We start from the raw sequence: 14,881 nt of genomic DNA, 5'->3' as shown, positions 1-14,881 counted from the left end.
CCGTTATCTGGAAACCCATTATCCAGAAAGCTCCGAATTACGGAAAGGCCATCTCCCATAGACTCCATATTATCCAAATAATCCAAATTTTTAAAAAATAATTTCATTTTTCTCTGTAATAATAAAACAGTACCTTGTACTTGATCCCAACTAAGATAAAATCAATCCTTATTGGAAGCAAAACCAGCCTATTGGGTTTATTTAGCATTTACATGATTTTCTAGTATCTTAAGGTATGAAGATCCAAATTACAGAAAGATTCGTTACCCGGAAAACCCCAGGTCCCAAGCATTCTGGGTAACAAGTCCCATACCTGTAATTGGAAAAAGTCTTTATTTCTGGTGATCTGAAACCAACTGAACTGAAAACATTGTTGGTGAACAACTCCTTTAAGAAAAGATACATTTATAGAAATACTTGTCTTATAGCATGTCATGATATTTATTAAAACCAATATTAGGGTGGACTATTTTCTTTTCGACATGAGCAACTGTGCAGAATGTTGTTACTATTCTAGCACATAAAAAAATATCTTAGCCAGCTGAACGTTACTATGTCTTCCTTCAAGCTGCAGTCACATGCTGCAGAGTAAAACTCTTAAAGGAACAGTAACACCAACAAATTAAAGTGTTTAAAGTAATGAAAATATCACTTAGTGTTGCCCTACACTGGTACAACTGATCTGTTTGCTTCAAAAACACTACTATACAGTGGAACCTCAATTTTACATCCCCTGATTTTAAGTTTTCCCTCATTTTGTGGTCTCACCTATATATTATGCATAATATATTTCCCTGATTTTACACCATTTTTTTCCTGGTCCCTGGAAAAAGTAAACTAAGGGTTCTACTGTAGTTCATATAAACAAGCTGCTGTGTAGCAATGGTGGAAATTGAAAAAAGTCTGTATGGCACAGGTTAAATAGTGGATAACAGATAACACCATTATGTTCTACAGAGCTTATCTGTTATCTGCTGTGTAACCTGAGCCTTTTCTCCTTTGAATGGCTGCCCCCATGGCTACACAGCAGCCTATTTATATAAACAATAGTAGTGTTTCTGAAGCAAACACAGCAATTTTACTAGTGCAAGGCAACACTGCATTTTATTTTTATTACTTTAAAACCCTTTCATTTTTTGATGTTACTGTTCCTTTAACTCACTTTGCTAGGGGAGTATGAAGTACCATGGTGTCTCTAACAGAGTATAGATATTTCAGCAAGAAATAGACCAGGCTCTTCAGTCTTCTGCAATACAAATGTGAGCTTGCACAGTACAAACAAAGTTTATATTGGAGTTTGCAATAAATGTATTGTGCTATTATAAGAGCTCTTACACACAGGCCTTTGTTTGTGAGTTTGATGTACATTTAAAACATAGGTTTGAGCAATTCTTAAAGGCAGGGGTTCCCAAACCTTTATTTACTTGTGAGCCATACCACAAACAAATGTAAAAATAGTTGAGGAGTAACACAAACATGAAAAATGTCCCAGGATACCAAATGAGGGCTGTGATTGGCTATTTTAGAGCCCCTATATGGACGACAGCCTACAGGAGGTTCTATTTGGCAGTGTTCCTGGTTTTTATACAACTAAAACTTGCCTCCAAGCCTGGAACTGGAAAATAAGCACCTGCTTTGAGACCACTGAAAGCAACATCCAAGGAGTTGGTGAGCAACATGTTGCTCATAAGCCACTGGTTGGAGATCCCAAAGGCATCATCTGATTCCATTATATTTTATCAGAATTCTGTTTTATTGCAATCAAAGTTTCACTGCTTTTCAACCACTTAATGTGCATTAGTGATACAACTAACTCAAAAATATGCACTTTGTTTCATGTAAAAATTGCATAAAAATGCATTTTTATGTTCTCAGAATGTATTTTTAAATGCACAAAAAAAGATGTTCCCTTGTAAGATCCCTTACATCTGGATGATGGATAAAGTTGTCCCATTTTATTGATCTTGGGCCTTCAAGCATTTTGCTTTCCTAGTCATTGATCTCCATCCATGCTGATGTTGACAAATGTCCGAGGATCCATTTTACCAATGTACAGAACCCCATCCAAATGGTCCATCTCATGCTGGATTATTTGTGCAGCCCAGCCGTGAGCCTGCCAGGTAACATGTTCTCCCTTTGGATTGAGCCCAATGTTGGCATAGATGGTTTTAGTATACAGTACAGTCAGCAACATCACAAAACTTTTAAACAACACAAGTACACTTCTTTGGATTGTTAAGCATTTTTGTAGAGAGGTTTAAACATTCTAGTTCATTGTGTAGCCCATCTAAACATATAAATATTCCCCTAATCAGTTGTGTTGTTGCTATCTATGAGCACTCCACTCCAGAACTTCATTCAAAATGCTCTTTTGTGTGCTGGACGCTGGAGGTCACTACAAGGAATATATCAGGGGTGCACCTAAGGAGGAAGCCAAACCTGCAACTCCTGTGCAAATCAGGCCGTATAAGGGGTTCAGTGGGGCACTGAACTGCTAAGAAGTCCTAGTATGTTTGGGAAAATGTCATTCTCAATGTTTAAAGGGGTTGTTCACCTTTGAGTAAACTTTTAGTATGATGTAGAGAGTGATATTCGGAGACAATTTGCAGTTGGTTTTCTTGTTTTATTATTTGTGGTTTTTGAGTTATTTAGCTTTTTTATTCAGGTCTCCAATTTGCAATTTCAGCATTCTGGTTGCTAAGGTCCAAATTTCCCCAGCAACCACACAGTGATTTGAATATGGGACTGGAATATGAATAAGAGTGGGCCTGTATAGAAAGATGTGTTATTAAAAAAGAGCAATAACAATAAGGGGCAGATTTATCAAAGGTCGAGGTGAAATTTCGAAGTGAAAAACTTTGAATTTCTAAGTAATTTTTGGGTACTTCGACTAGGGAAAAGTCCAACTTTGATTAGAATTTGAAATAAACGTCGAAATTGGAAGGTCGGATTTTTTTGAAGTACTGTCTCTTTAAAAATTCGACTTCGACCATTTTAAAAGCTGCCAAAGTGCTGTTTTAGCCTATGGGGGACCTCCTCGAACCTATATGGAGGTAATTGGGGGAGTTTGGAAGATCAAAGGTCGAAGTTAAAAAAACTTCGAATAGAAGTACGAATTCACCCACTTTGACCCCAAAAAACCTTCGAGCTCCATTCGTTTGGTCTTTTTGAATTCGAAGTTCGAAGTTTTTTTAATTTCCGCCTTCGATAAATATGCCCCTAAATGTGTAGCTATACAGAGCCAGTGGCGTAACTAGATATTACTGGGCCCCACAGCAAATTATTTTTCAGGCCCCCAAAATGTTTAGAAGTTGACTTGTTTCACCAATATTTATTGAAATTGTATATGAATTAGGGCCTCGTGGGGCCCCTATACCTCCTGGGCCCCCCTGCAGCTGCAGGGTCTGCTTCCTCTATAGTTACGCCCCTGTACAGAGCATTCATTTTTGAGATGGCTTAGTGACCCCCATATGAAAGCTAGAAAGCGTCAGAAGGCAACAAATAATTCAAAAACGATAAGAAAGATAAAATGAAAGCCAATTGTAGAGTTGCTTGGAACTGGCCATTCTATAACATACACCATACAATACATAAACAAAGTTAACTTAAAAGATTTAGAATAAAGTTTAAAAACTAAAAAAAAAGTTGCTGTTCAAAGAAGCCCTGATAATACACAGGCACCATCTAACAAATGTGCCGTTCAGTGTTTTACTAAATTATAGGCATTCAGGAGCATAAAGGAATCTGATGTACTGCATTAAAAGTCTCAGTTTGGTCTGTTTTTCAGTTATGCACCTTTATTACCTCCATCTAATGAGGTTATGATTTCACAGGCTAGAAGACTTCTCTGTTGCACAAATTAAGCAACTAATGAACCTGCCTGATCTCTCTGGGCTGATGGAGATCCAGTCACACTGGAAGCACAACTGGCGACTCAGTCTGGAGGGGCCTAGTCTGCATTTTTTCAGGACACGTCTGGCCATCTTTGGTCATTACAGATATATTGTTATCAATGTTTTTAATAAAAAGAAAATGTATGAAAGTACCCGCGCCGATTCTGGAGCTGCTGCCGCCTGAGGCCAGATGCCGCCCCCCTCCTCTCCCGCTCCGCGCTTAAAAATTTGTGTCTGAGCAGGTTTCAGGGGGCAGTGTCGCTAGTGCATTGAGCACTAGAGCGCTCTTTGCACTAGCGGAGCCAAATTTCCGGGTTAAAACCTGGAAGTTCGGCTCTTAAAGTTACAAGAGGCGGCTTTTGCCGCCCCTTGTAACTGGCTGCTCACTGCCGCCTGAGGCAAGGGTTTCACCTTGACTCATGGCAGAAGCGGCCCTCGAAAGTACTCCTATTAAAGTTGTCAATGTCATTTTATACATTTAGGGGCAGATTTATCAAGTGTCGAATTTCGAAGTGTGAAGTACTTCGAAATTCGACCATCGAATTAAAATACTTCAAATTCGAATATCGAAGTCAAAGTATTTTTCACCGAATTTGGCCATCGAACGATCGAAGTAAAATCGTTCAAATCGAACAATTTTAGCGTACGTTCGAATGATTTTACTTCGATGTGTAAAGACTTAGAAAATGGTTGTAGAAGGTCCCCATAGGCTAACATAGCACTTCGGCAGGTTTAATTTGGCGAAGTATTGAAATCGAAAACAGTACTTCGATTATCGAATGGTCGAATATTCAATCTATTTTCGAGTTTGAAGTAAATTCGAAGTTGTAGTATCCTATTCGATGGTCGAAGTATCCAAAAAAGGGTTAAAATAGAAATAAATGAATAAAAATCTGGTAAATTAAAAAAAAGGAATTCATTTTATAATGCAGTATTGCTTGTAAAACATTATTACATTACTAATTATGAATATTGCTTCTTATTGCTTTTCTTTAAAATGACCTGATGCTGGTTAAAAATAGTTTTCTTCAAAATTACCAAAATTTAAAATGTATTATGTAATGTTTTTTAAAGAATTAAGTTATTAAGTAAAGTATTAAAGTTATTATATTGCAAACTGTAATTTAGGGGGTAGCAATGCATGTAGACCACAACAGGCCCAGTAAATACTGCTTGCCCTATGGTAGCCTATAAGGACAGGGCTGGCTTCTTCCAACCTATGCTCGGGACGAGTGGTTTCCCGGATAAGGGGTCTTTCCGTATCACCATACATTGTCTACTAAAAAAATCATTTCACCATTAAAATAGCCTATCCATAATTTGGAGCATTTTGGGTAGCAGGTTTCAGGATAATGGATCCTATACCTGGGTATTCTTTATTTTTGCCAGAATGAGAAAAACAAGAAAGAAAAATAGTACAGGTTTGAAGTATAGTATAGAAACAAAAGTACAATGCAATAACAGGCCATCAGGTTTCCAATTATCATCAGTAAATACAGACATAGCGGCTATCACTTTTTTTTTATTACAAATATTTTATAGTGTTTATTTGATATACATTCCAAGAAAAATGGATGGGTGTACTGCCTGTTATATTGCGTTAAAAAGAAAACAATTGTTATTGCCTCTGTAAAGATGAGGTGTCCCTTTTATATTACCCTATTCCCATTTAGCATCCATTCAGCCCAGGTAGCTATGTATTGATCCTGGGTGCCATGTATTGAGGATATTAGTTCCTATTTTCTCATTTGATTCCTATTCCCATCATTGGCAGCTGTACAGATTAGATTTCCAGTATGGATGCACCTAATCCACTATTTTAGGATTTGTCCAAATCCCGAATCTGAACCCTAATTTGCATATGCAAATCAGGGAAAGAGAACCACACATTCCTTGTTTGTTTGATGAAAGTCATGTGATTTTTTGGATTCAGATTCAGTTCGGCCAGGCACTTTGATTCAGCCAAATCCAAATGCAGCTGAAAACGTCGGAATCTTGGACAATCACAAACCGAATTCTGGATTCAGTGCATCACTAATTTCCAGTGTCTAAAGATGACCGCCCTAGCTGCCTGTAACGCGAACCTGCCAAACTCTTTGTTGCTAGTACCTATGGGGCCAAGTAACATCAATAATAAGAGTACTTTTAGATATCCTGGTAGTTCTATACCCAGGGCCTATTTTAAATGGTATTTTAGGTACCCTTTCCCAAAATAGTTTAATGCCAGTACTTGCCCACCAGATGTGCATTGGAGTACATTTACCACATCAGCAGTTGTTGGTACAGGCATACAGCAATTACCATCTCAAGAGAATTTTGAAGCTTGTCTTTTGTGCTTTGGATGCTAAACTTGTCTCATGTGATAATACAAAAGTCTTCTGCCATGCTGCGTCAGAGAATCCTCTCCCTAGCTTTTTTCCCCAGTTCACATTATATTGTAAGTAGGTTTGATCTGAAACCTGAACTTATTTATAATCTTTACCCCCAGGTGAACATGTTGAAGGCTAGAATATTATTACCAGGGTCTCAAATGGTTTCACTGGGTCTTGCGTTACTTTGCCTTTCAGAGTCTGTGGTACCAGTGAGAAAGCTGGTCATATTGGAACCACCCTCCATTTTTAACCAAAAGCCCCCAGGCCCACAGTACTTGTGCATTATTTTTGGTGTCTGGCACCCTGGCAGTAATCGGCAAGCAGAAGCATGCACAGTGGAGGCTGATCTGGTACTGTCTTCCGCTCACACACGGCTGGTTGGCATTACCCTGTACCTACGGGGCCTTACAGTAAAAGCATTTCTGATTACCCACAACATTTAAAGAAGATAACCTTGTTTGGAAACATACAAGGCAATTTTCCATTCTTTAGGACAACTCAACAGGGTCAGCTTCCCCCAAGTGCTACACCCCTGCTCTCCATAAAGAACTTTTTAAAAGTCACATGTTCACTCAATCACAGAATTAGTTGCACAGAAACTCTGGCAAGAAATGCAAACTCACAAATACAACTTATAATACAGACAGCTGGCCAGGTTGGGTTACTTTCAGGGCTTATTTAGCTGCATAACCTGTAAAAAAAAAAGTATTATTATCCCCAGGGTATTGGCTCAATCCTAATGTTTATATTCTTTCAATATACACTTGCACAGAGAATAAATATTACTGGATTTACAAGTACATTTGCGATTATATTAAAGAATGGGGGAATTAACATTGCGTAAATTATAGGCAAGACCAGTTATACTTTATGACAAGGTAATAAACCTACAGCAAGGCATTTTAAGAATTATAACTTATTTAATATATAGAACTTGATTGCTTCATTTTTCAATAATGTAGAATGGGTTGACCAAGCTTAGCTATAATGTAGATCACCTATGCACACACACAGTGCACATCACAGTTCTGCTGTCACCACCTACTGAATTTGCCACATTTAAAAACTGATTTATCCACTTTGGACCCATAAAGTATTTATATGTCTTTAACTCTTAAAGCATTTGCTGAGCTTTAAATCAGTTCACTTAAGTTCCAATGTAATTTCTGCTTCATTCGTTTGGCTTTCTTTTACTTTATCCACTTCTTCTTTCTTCTCCTCCACTGGAATAGATAACAGAGTTCCCTCTGACACACGGTCAGCCTGCACATGTGATACGGAATCACTAGCTGTCAAATCTGGGGTGTCCTTCTGAGGCAATATTCCCTCCAGGGCTTCTTGCAGCACAGTGACATCAATAGCGCAAAGGTTGCCATAACGAGAAAGATGTGCAGGTGCAACACCTAAAAAGACAAAAAAAAAAAGGAATAAAATTTGTGGGCCAATCAAATGGCTTAATGGTAAAATTACTGGTATAAGGGTTAAAGATGAACTGAATTCTCTGAAGTGAACACCATATTAATACCCAATAAACTTCTCAGAGAGGTATTATACACTGTTGAAAAGTTAATGAAAAGGAAATGAACTACAGGTGGCTGGCCTGTGAGTATTTTTTTTTAACCTGTTGCTAGACAGCATAAATATTATGGTGGCAAAAGAGCAGACATTTGCAAATAAGCCCCTGTATCTTTAAACAAGTTTTACAGATTTAAACATAGACCATTGATAAGATCAAAAAGATACAGGTATATCCAAGCAGGGCCGCCATTAGAAATCACGGGGCCCCGTACAACAAAATTTTTGGGGCCCCCTGGGCCCCGCCCACACTGACGACCAAGCTCCGCCCCATATCCCGCCCACATCGCAGTTAAAAGACCACACAGACATCAGCGCTAAAAAAGTAACCCCCCCCCACACAAGTTGTAAAAAGCTATTGATGGTCAGGGCCCCCTTATAAAAAAAATTGGGGCCCCAAAAAAAAAAATTTAATTTTTTTTTTTTTTAAAAACATTGGTGGCAGGGGCCCCCTGTTAAAAAAAACTTGGGGCCCCAACAAAAAAAAATGTAAAAAAAACTAAAAAATAAACAAACATTGGTGGCAGGGGCCCCCTTCTAAGTTAAAAACAAATTGGGGCCCCAAAAAAAAATTTGAAAAAAAATTAATTTTTTTTGAAAAAAAAAAAAAAACATTGGCGGCAGGGGCCCCCTTATAAGTTAAAAACAAATTGGGGCCCCAAAAAAAAAATTTTTTTGAAAAAAAAATTTTTTTGAAAAAAAAAAAAATGGTGGCAGGGGCCCCCTTACAAGTTAAAAACAAATTGGGGCCCCAAAAAAAATTTAAAAAAAAAATAATTTTTTTTTGAAAAAAAAAAAAAACTGGTGGCAGGGGCCCCCTTACAAGTTAAAAAAATTTGGGGCCACCAAAAAGAAAATTAATTTTTTTTTAAAAAAAAAAAAACCCAAAAAAAAACAATGGTGGCAAGGGGCCCCTTACGAGTTAAAAAAAAAATTGGGGCCCCAAAAACAAAAGTTTTAAAAAAAAGATTGGTGGCAGGGGCCTATAGAATATTAAAATAATACATTGGTGGCCAGGGGATTAAAAAAAAAAAAACACAAACTGGTGTTCAGTAGAATTGAACTCATGGCTTCAGTACTTCAACTTCGCCTCCTTTCGTGACTTCGGGTCTTTTCACCGCTTCAGGACTTCGGCTTCGGCTGTTTTCGTGACTTCGGGTCTTTGCGCTGCTTCAGGACTTCGGCTTCGGCTGTTTTCGTGACTTCGGGTCTTTTCGGCGCTTCGTGACTTCGGGACTTCGGCTTTTTCCGTGACTTCGGGTCTTTTCGTCGCATCGGCTTCGGCTTTTCGGCACTTCCGCATTCGGCACTGAAGAGGCAAGACGTACGGCTCGGGCGCTCGTAAGGGGGGCCCGGATCTTCAAAAAAATGCAGCGCTGCCGGGCCCCCCTTCATGCCCGGGCCCGGTACGCTTGTCCCCCCTGTCCCCCCCTGATGGCGGCCCTGTATCCAAGTATAGCATTACCTAAGTAACACTGCTTCATAGAAGAAGAGATGATTTGATTCAGGAAATGCTTAAATTTACACAGAATTTAAAATGTGTATAATGTGTCAATGGACCATGAAGTGGACACAAAAAGAAAACGGAGGGTTGAGGAGGTAGGCAGGGATGAAGCCCAGAGCAGGAGGAGCTACTTTAACCTTTTACTGTCCTGTCTCCAAGCAACAGGATCTTCATCCCCATGGTGCCTGTGTCCCCCAATCTAGGCAAGAGAAATACATAATGTGTCAATGGAAAGAAAACTCTCATACCCAGGATCTGGGCTCTCTGTCCAGGTGGGAAGAGAACCTGAAGGCAGCGATTTAGAAAGGGAGTCAGGTCTTCAAGAAACACTGTGCAAAACTGGATAAAGAGCTCACGCTCTTGCACACTAAATGCTGCTTCCTCGGCACGGTGAAAAGCAAGAATGGTCTTGACAACCTGGGGGGAAAAAAAGTATTATAAGCACGGGAGATATGATCTTATCAGCTGGATGTACACCACTCACACACCCTTTCATTTCTGTGTTATTAGCTGCCATCTAGATACTCTATTGCAAATTCAGTTGTATTTGTTGAAAAGATAGAAGCTTGTATATCAGAGTGCCACAGATGTCTGGTGACTTGTCCTGCTTGACCAAGACAGCAGCCTCGGTCCATGCACATGCCTAAAACAATCCACCCCTTATATTTGACATGTGAGCAGGGATCATTCTGATATTTACTGGGCAGATTGAAATGTACCCCCAGACAGTTGCAACAGAAGGTTGTAAGTGTGATCTTTCACCATTTGGGTGGCCAGCTTGGGCAACAATATGTTTCGTTGGTAAACTATGCCAGAAAGCTAATTTTTCTTTATATGGTCAATCTAATTTTAGAACAATAAGTTAAGCATTTTATTTCATGGAAGTAGTTATACTGTGCAAGCATAGCTTCCTGCTTATAGATCATCTAGAAGAAGCAAATCAACTAGTGGCAGTGGTGCATCCTCACTTCAAAAAGCATTCAATTATTTAATCAAACCAGAGGGCTGTTGTGTTCATTTTCATGAAATAAAAAAATTAGAATAGTTAGTTCAGTCAAACTATAGAAAATCATTTAAACAACATTTCAAGTATCAGTACCTTTTCCAATGCATCCTGTAGCATTGTTGTTACATCTTCAGTTAGTGCCACTGGACAACAAAGTCGCAGGTCATTAAAGGCCACAAGAATATTATTTAGAAAGCAGGCAAGTGGAGGAAAGTCTAGGAGAACCATGGGTGGCTGCAATGTCCCAGGTTGTGCAGCAGGTGTCGGGACAGGATGGATGGTACTACCTAGGACTGTGGGGGCAGAGATTAAGGTGTACATGTTCATCTCCTCTTGAAACTTCTCCACAGCTTCATGTACTGCTTTAGCAAAGGTCTCAGCAGCAACACGCTGAAAGATAGGTGGTAGCTGCCCACGAAAATCTACACCCACACGACTGAAGGAAAGTCCAAAATACATACACTGACCCAGCAAAGAATCTAGCCTTCCGCCAACGCCCCTTTGGAGGTCATTTTGAAGAACTTGCAGAAACTCAGTAACTTTCTGTAGTACCCAACCATGGAAGATTGCACCTTCACTGATAGGCAACGTTCCTGTGGGTGGTGGTGGAAGAAGGAGAGGGTCCTCATCAGAGAAAATGGCACGGTACTGAGTAATGACGTCAAAAAGGTTCACACGGCAGCTTTCAATAGTTTTGGTGAGGTGGAAGTATGGGTCATCAGTTGTAATAGAATTCTGAAGGGACCGCAACCAAGAATCACGAGCTTGCAGGAACTTGATACGTAGCTCAGCTTCTGTGAACACATCCATCCTGCGGAGGTAGCCAATCACTCGCAAGCAAGCAGGAAGTTGAATGTTGCTGCGAAGCTGCTGGAGAAGCTGATTCAGCATAAGTTGAGCAGACTGTCGAACCTCATTCACTATTCCCTGCAAAGAACAGATGGACAACAATGTAATTGACAGTGTATCATGTAGGTTACAGTATGCAATGAATTCCCGCAGTTCTGCAACTGCTTCAGCAGGAACACACTTCTCACAGAATCTCTCAAAGAATCAATTACTTCAGATTATTTTATCTGCAGTTGAGCAGTCATCAAAAAAGGCAAACCTGTTGCTTTAAAAGGAAAAAAAAAACAGATTTTTGGCAATATAGCTGCTTAAAGATATTTTTTTATCACAGAATGACACGCTGCACAAAATGGAAACACCTGTATGACAGGAATGGAAGAATGTTTTTTTTCCAAACGTCTGACATATGCAGCCAGCTCCAGGGCCTCCTCATAGTATCCGTTCCTGACACATGTATCCATCAGCTGTGGGATTTCCAGGATCTCCAGAATCTCAGTGTGTCTGTTCAGTGTGAGTGTGTTCATGCGCCGACTTGAGCTGATCTCCTCTGCCTGTTTCACAAAGCTCCTAGTTGTAGAAAAACCAGACAGAAATTGGTGATATATTCACACCCCAACAACAGCCTGTAATTGTTGTTCACTGCTTAAAGGGTCTATCCCAAAAATTAAAATTCAATATAAGCTTAATTTCACTAAAATAAGACCCTTTCCAAATATAGTCAATTAAAAAGTCTGTACCATTTAAGAAAAAATTAAGTTACTCTTCAGTATCTCACTTTTCATGCTCTCTTCATTGGGGAGAGGTCTAGGTCAATTTTGATTGACAGGTAGATCTTAGGAGTCTTTTAGGGAGGCTACCTTTTGAAGCAGAAGTTTTTAGATCTAACAAACAAAAGCTAATAAAATAGACTCACACAGCCTGCACACAGAGAAACAGGAGCTGGTTATTAGAAAGAGTGATCTCGAATACACAGGCCCGGATTTGTGGAAAGGCCACCAAGGCCCGGGCCTAGGGCGGCAGCATTTTAGGAGGCGGTATGCTGCCCAAGAACACTCGCATCGATTCAGAAACACTGGGGATGCACACGCGATTCGATGGGTTTTTAAATTTCCCGTGTGCCAATCTACATTGTTCTTGTCTCAATGATGAAAATTTGTGCAAATAAAAGGGTGGGGGCAACGAACAGCAGCGGGCTTAGGCGCGCCTGCTATGTAAATCCAGCCCTGCGAGTACATCTGCTAGGCAAAGGGTGCAAGCCCCCTCAAATTAGGCCTATCAAAAATGGACTCCACCTAATGAGTGAAGAGAGACAGGTTGCTCAGAAGATTAATTTGATTATTTCTTAAACAGTACAGAATATTTAACTGGTTTTATTTAATAAGTTTCTTATTTCAGCGAGATGAAGCATTTATTAAATTTTAGCTCCCTTCTAATGCAGAACCCCGAATCCTTTGCGAACCCCCAAGTACCGAACCGGGTGGGAAGGGGTAATCATTTTTACTTCCTTGTTTTGTGACAAAAAGTCACGCGATTTGCCTCCCCACCTCTGATTTGCATATGCAAATTAGGATTCGATTTGGCTGGGCAGAAGGATTCGGCCAAATCCGAATCCTGCTGAAAAAGGCCGAATCTTGGCCGAACCCTGAACCGAATCCTGGATTGGGTGCATCCCTAGTTAAGGATACAAAAGAAATAGTTTTTTTTTTTTTTTTAAATAGTAATATAAATTGACTTATAAATCAATATAATATTTTAGTAATATTGTCCATGGAACGGAATGCTAACAATCCTATTATGGATGTAGATCATATTGGGACAAGATCACAAAAAGTTAGGGATGCACCGAATCCACTATTTTGGATTCGGCCGAACCACTTGCGAAAGATTCGGCCGAATACCGAACCGAATCCTAATTTACATATGCAAATTAGGGGTGGGAAGGGGAAAAAATGTACTTCCTTGTTTTGTGACAAAAAGTCACGTGATTTCTCTCATAGCAAATTAGGATTCGGTTCGGCCGGGCAGAAGGATTCGGCCAAATCCGAATCCTGCTGAAAAAGGCCGAATCCCGAACCGAATCCTGGATTCAGTGCATCCCTACTAAAAGTAGACCTCACCTTAGTAAAGTATGGGCACTTCTGCTCTCAGGCCCAGATTTGTGTAAAGGCCATCTAGGCCCGGGCCTAGGGCGGCAGGATTTTAGGGGGCTGCATGATGCCCAACCACACCCACATTGTTCAAAAACACTGGGGATGCGCTAGAGATACAATCATTTTTTAAATTTCCCATGCGCCAATCCCCATTGATGATAAAAACTTGTACAATAAAGGGAAGGGGACAGGGGCGACGAACGGCAGCGGGCCTAGGGGCGCCCACTATGTAAATATGGCCTTGTCTGCTCTAATGTATTGCTGACATGAAGGACAGGGTGTGAAGCATAAAAGAACAGCCAGTGGTTACTACCCGCTTTTCCAACAAGGGAACACAGAGGCTCTGACACCTGAGCACCCATCTGTGCAGGTATATGCAGAGCAGCCACCAGGGGGGGACAGGGGGGGAGAGTTGTAGGGGGCCCCAAGGGTAAGGGGGGGCCACGCCGCACTTACTTGATTGGCTGGGCCCCCATCTTTCTGAGAGCTGCTGACTTTGAGAAGGCATGGACGTTTAAGGGGCCCTGGCCACCAATTTTCTTATAATGTGGGGGGGGGGCTGGTTGCCAATTTTGGCCACCAATTTTTTTTTCTCATGTGGGGTCCTAGCCACCAATATTTTTTAATGGGGGGGCCTGGCCACAAATGTTTTTTTATGGGGGCCCTGAAGACCAATATCTTTTTACTTTTTTGTGGGAACCCTAGCCACCAATATTTTTTTTGTTTTTTTACTGTGTGGTGGGGTTGGGCGGACCTGTAGGGGTTGTTTGCAGTGGGCGTAGCCCAGGAAATGTTGTCGTATGGGGCCCTGCGATTCCTGATGGAGGTCCTGGGTATATGTATGTCATTAGCACTGGGCTGGGGTATTTAATTGATCTAATGAGTAAGGGTGATGGTACATATGCATTCCATTTCAGCCTATAGAAGATCCTGTAGCCCTGAGACCAGAATGATTGATAGACGAAGACATGCACAGCAATGCCACGTCACGCGCAAACGAGGACGCGCGTGCGCAACCGGGGGCGAGCGTGCGCAAACAGGGACTGCACAGAGAGAGGAGTGGGGGTGTCACAGTTTGGAAAGCTGTCTAAGAGCACAGGAGCCAAGTGACAGGTAAGAAGGCGATGAAGTCAGTCAATACCTGCAGCTCTCCTGGAAGCTGGGCAACTTGTTCAGGACCTGGGACACACTGCCCTCTACTTGGCTAAAGTCCCGGTAGATGAGTTCGGTGCATTCTGCAGTGCGGATGAACGTCTTATAATTACTGAATGCCAAGTCCCGGGTCTGCTGCAGGATCTGACTCCGCTCTTCGCTCAGCCTCTCCGGCTCCCTGCGCAGTTTCTCCAACCCGAAGGAGCTCAGTTCCAACAAGTAAGCCGCGAAGTCTGGGCTGTCACGCGAGCTCTCCGGGAAACTCGCCCGAAACATAGAGGCCAACAATCCCTCGTCTTCCACGTCCATCGTTGCCATCTTGGAACCCGGAAACACCCGGTAAATAAAACTTTATTGAAACCCTACAGAGCGCCATCTTG

At 41.0% G+C, this 14,881-nt stretch overlaps 1 protein-coding gene across 1 annotated transcript; it reads right to left on the bottom strand.

The window, feature by feature from the left end:
- Positions 1 to 5,221: 5,221 nt before the first annotated feature.
- cog8.L (component of oligomeric golgi complex 8 L homeolog) lies at positions 5,222 to 14,819 on the bottom strand. The gene is made up of 5 exons (XM_018257945.2): positions 14,491 to 14,819; positions 11,559 to 11,766; positions 10,444 to 11,277; positions 9,593 to 9,761; positions 5,222 to 7,668 (listed from the first exon to the last, which is right to left on the bottom strand). Exons 1-5 carry the CDS (start codon positions 14,817 to 14,819, stop codon positions 7,409 to 7,411), a joined length of 1,800 nt encoding a protein of 599 aa, XP_018113434.1. The 3' UTR covers positions 5,222 to 7,408.
- Between the last annotated feature and the right edge of the window lie 62 nt (positions 14,820 to 14,881).

The sequence above is a fragment of the Xenopus laevis genome, chromosome 4L (genome assembly GCF_017654675.1).
Source record: "Xenopus laevis strain J_2021 chromosome 4L, Xenopus_laevis_v10.1, whole genome shotgun sequence".
NCBI classification, from domain to species: domain Eukaryota; kingdom Metazoa; phylum Chordata; class Amphibia; order Anura; family Pipidae; genus Xenopus; species Xenopus laevis.
Note: the sequence above shows the minus strand (reverse complement) of the source record. Positions and strands in the feature narration are given on the sequence as shown.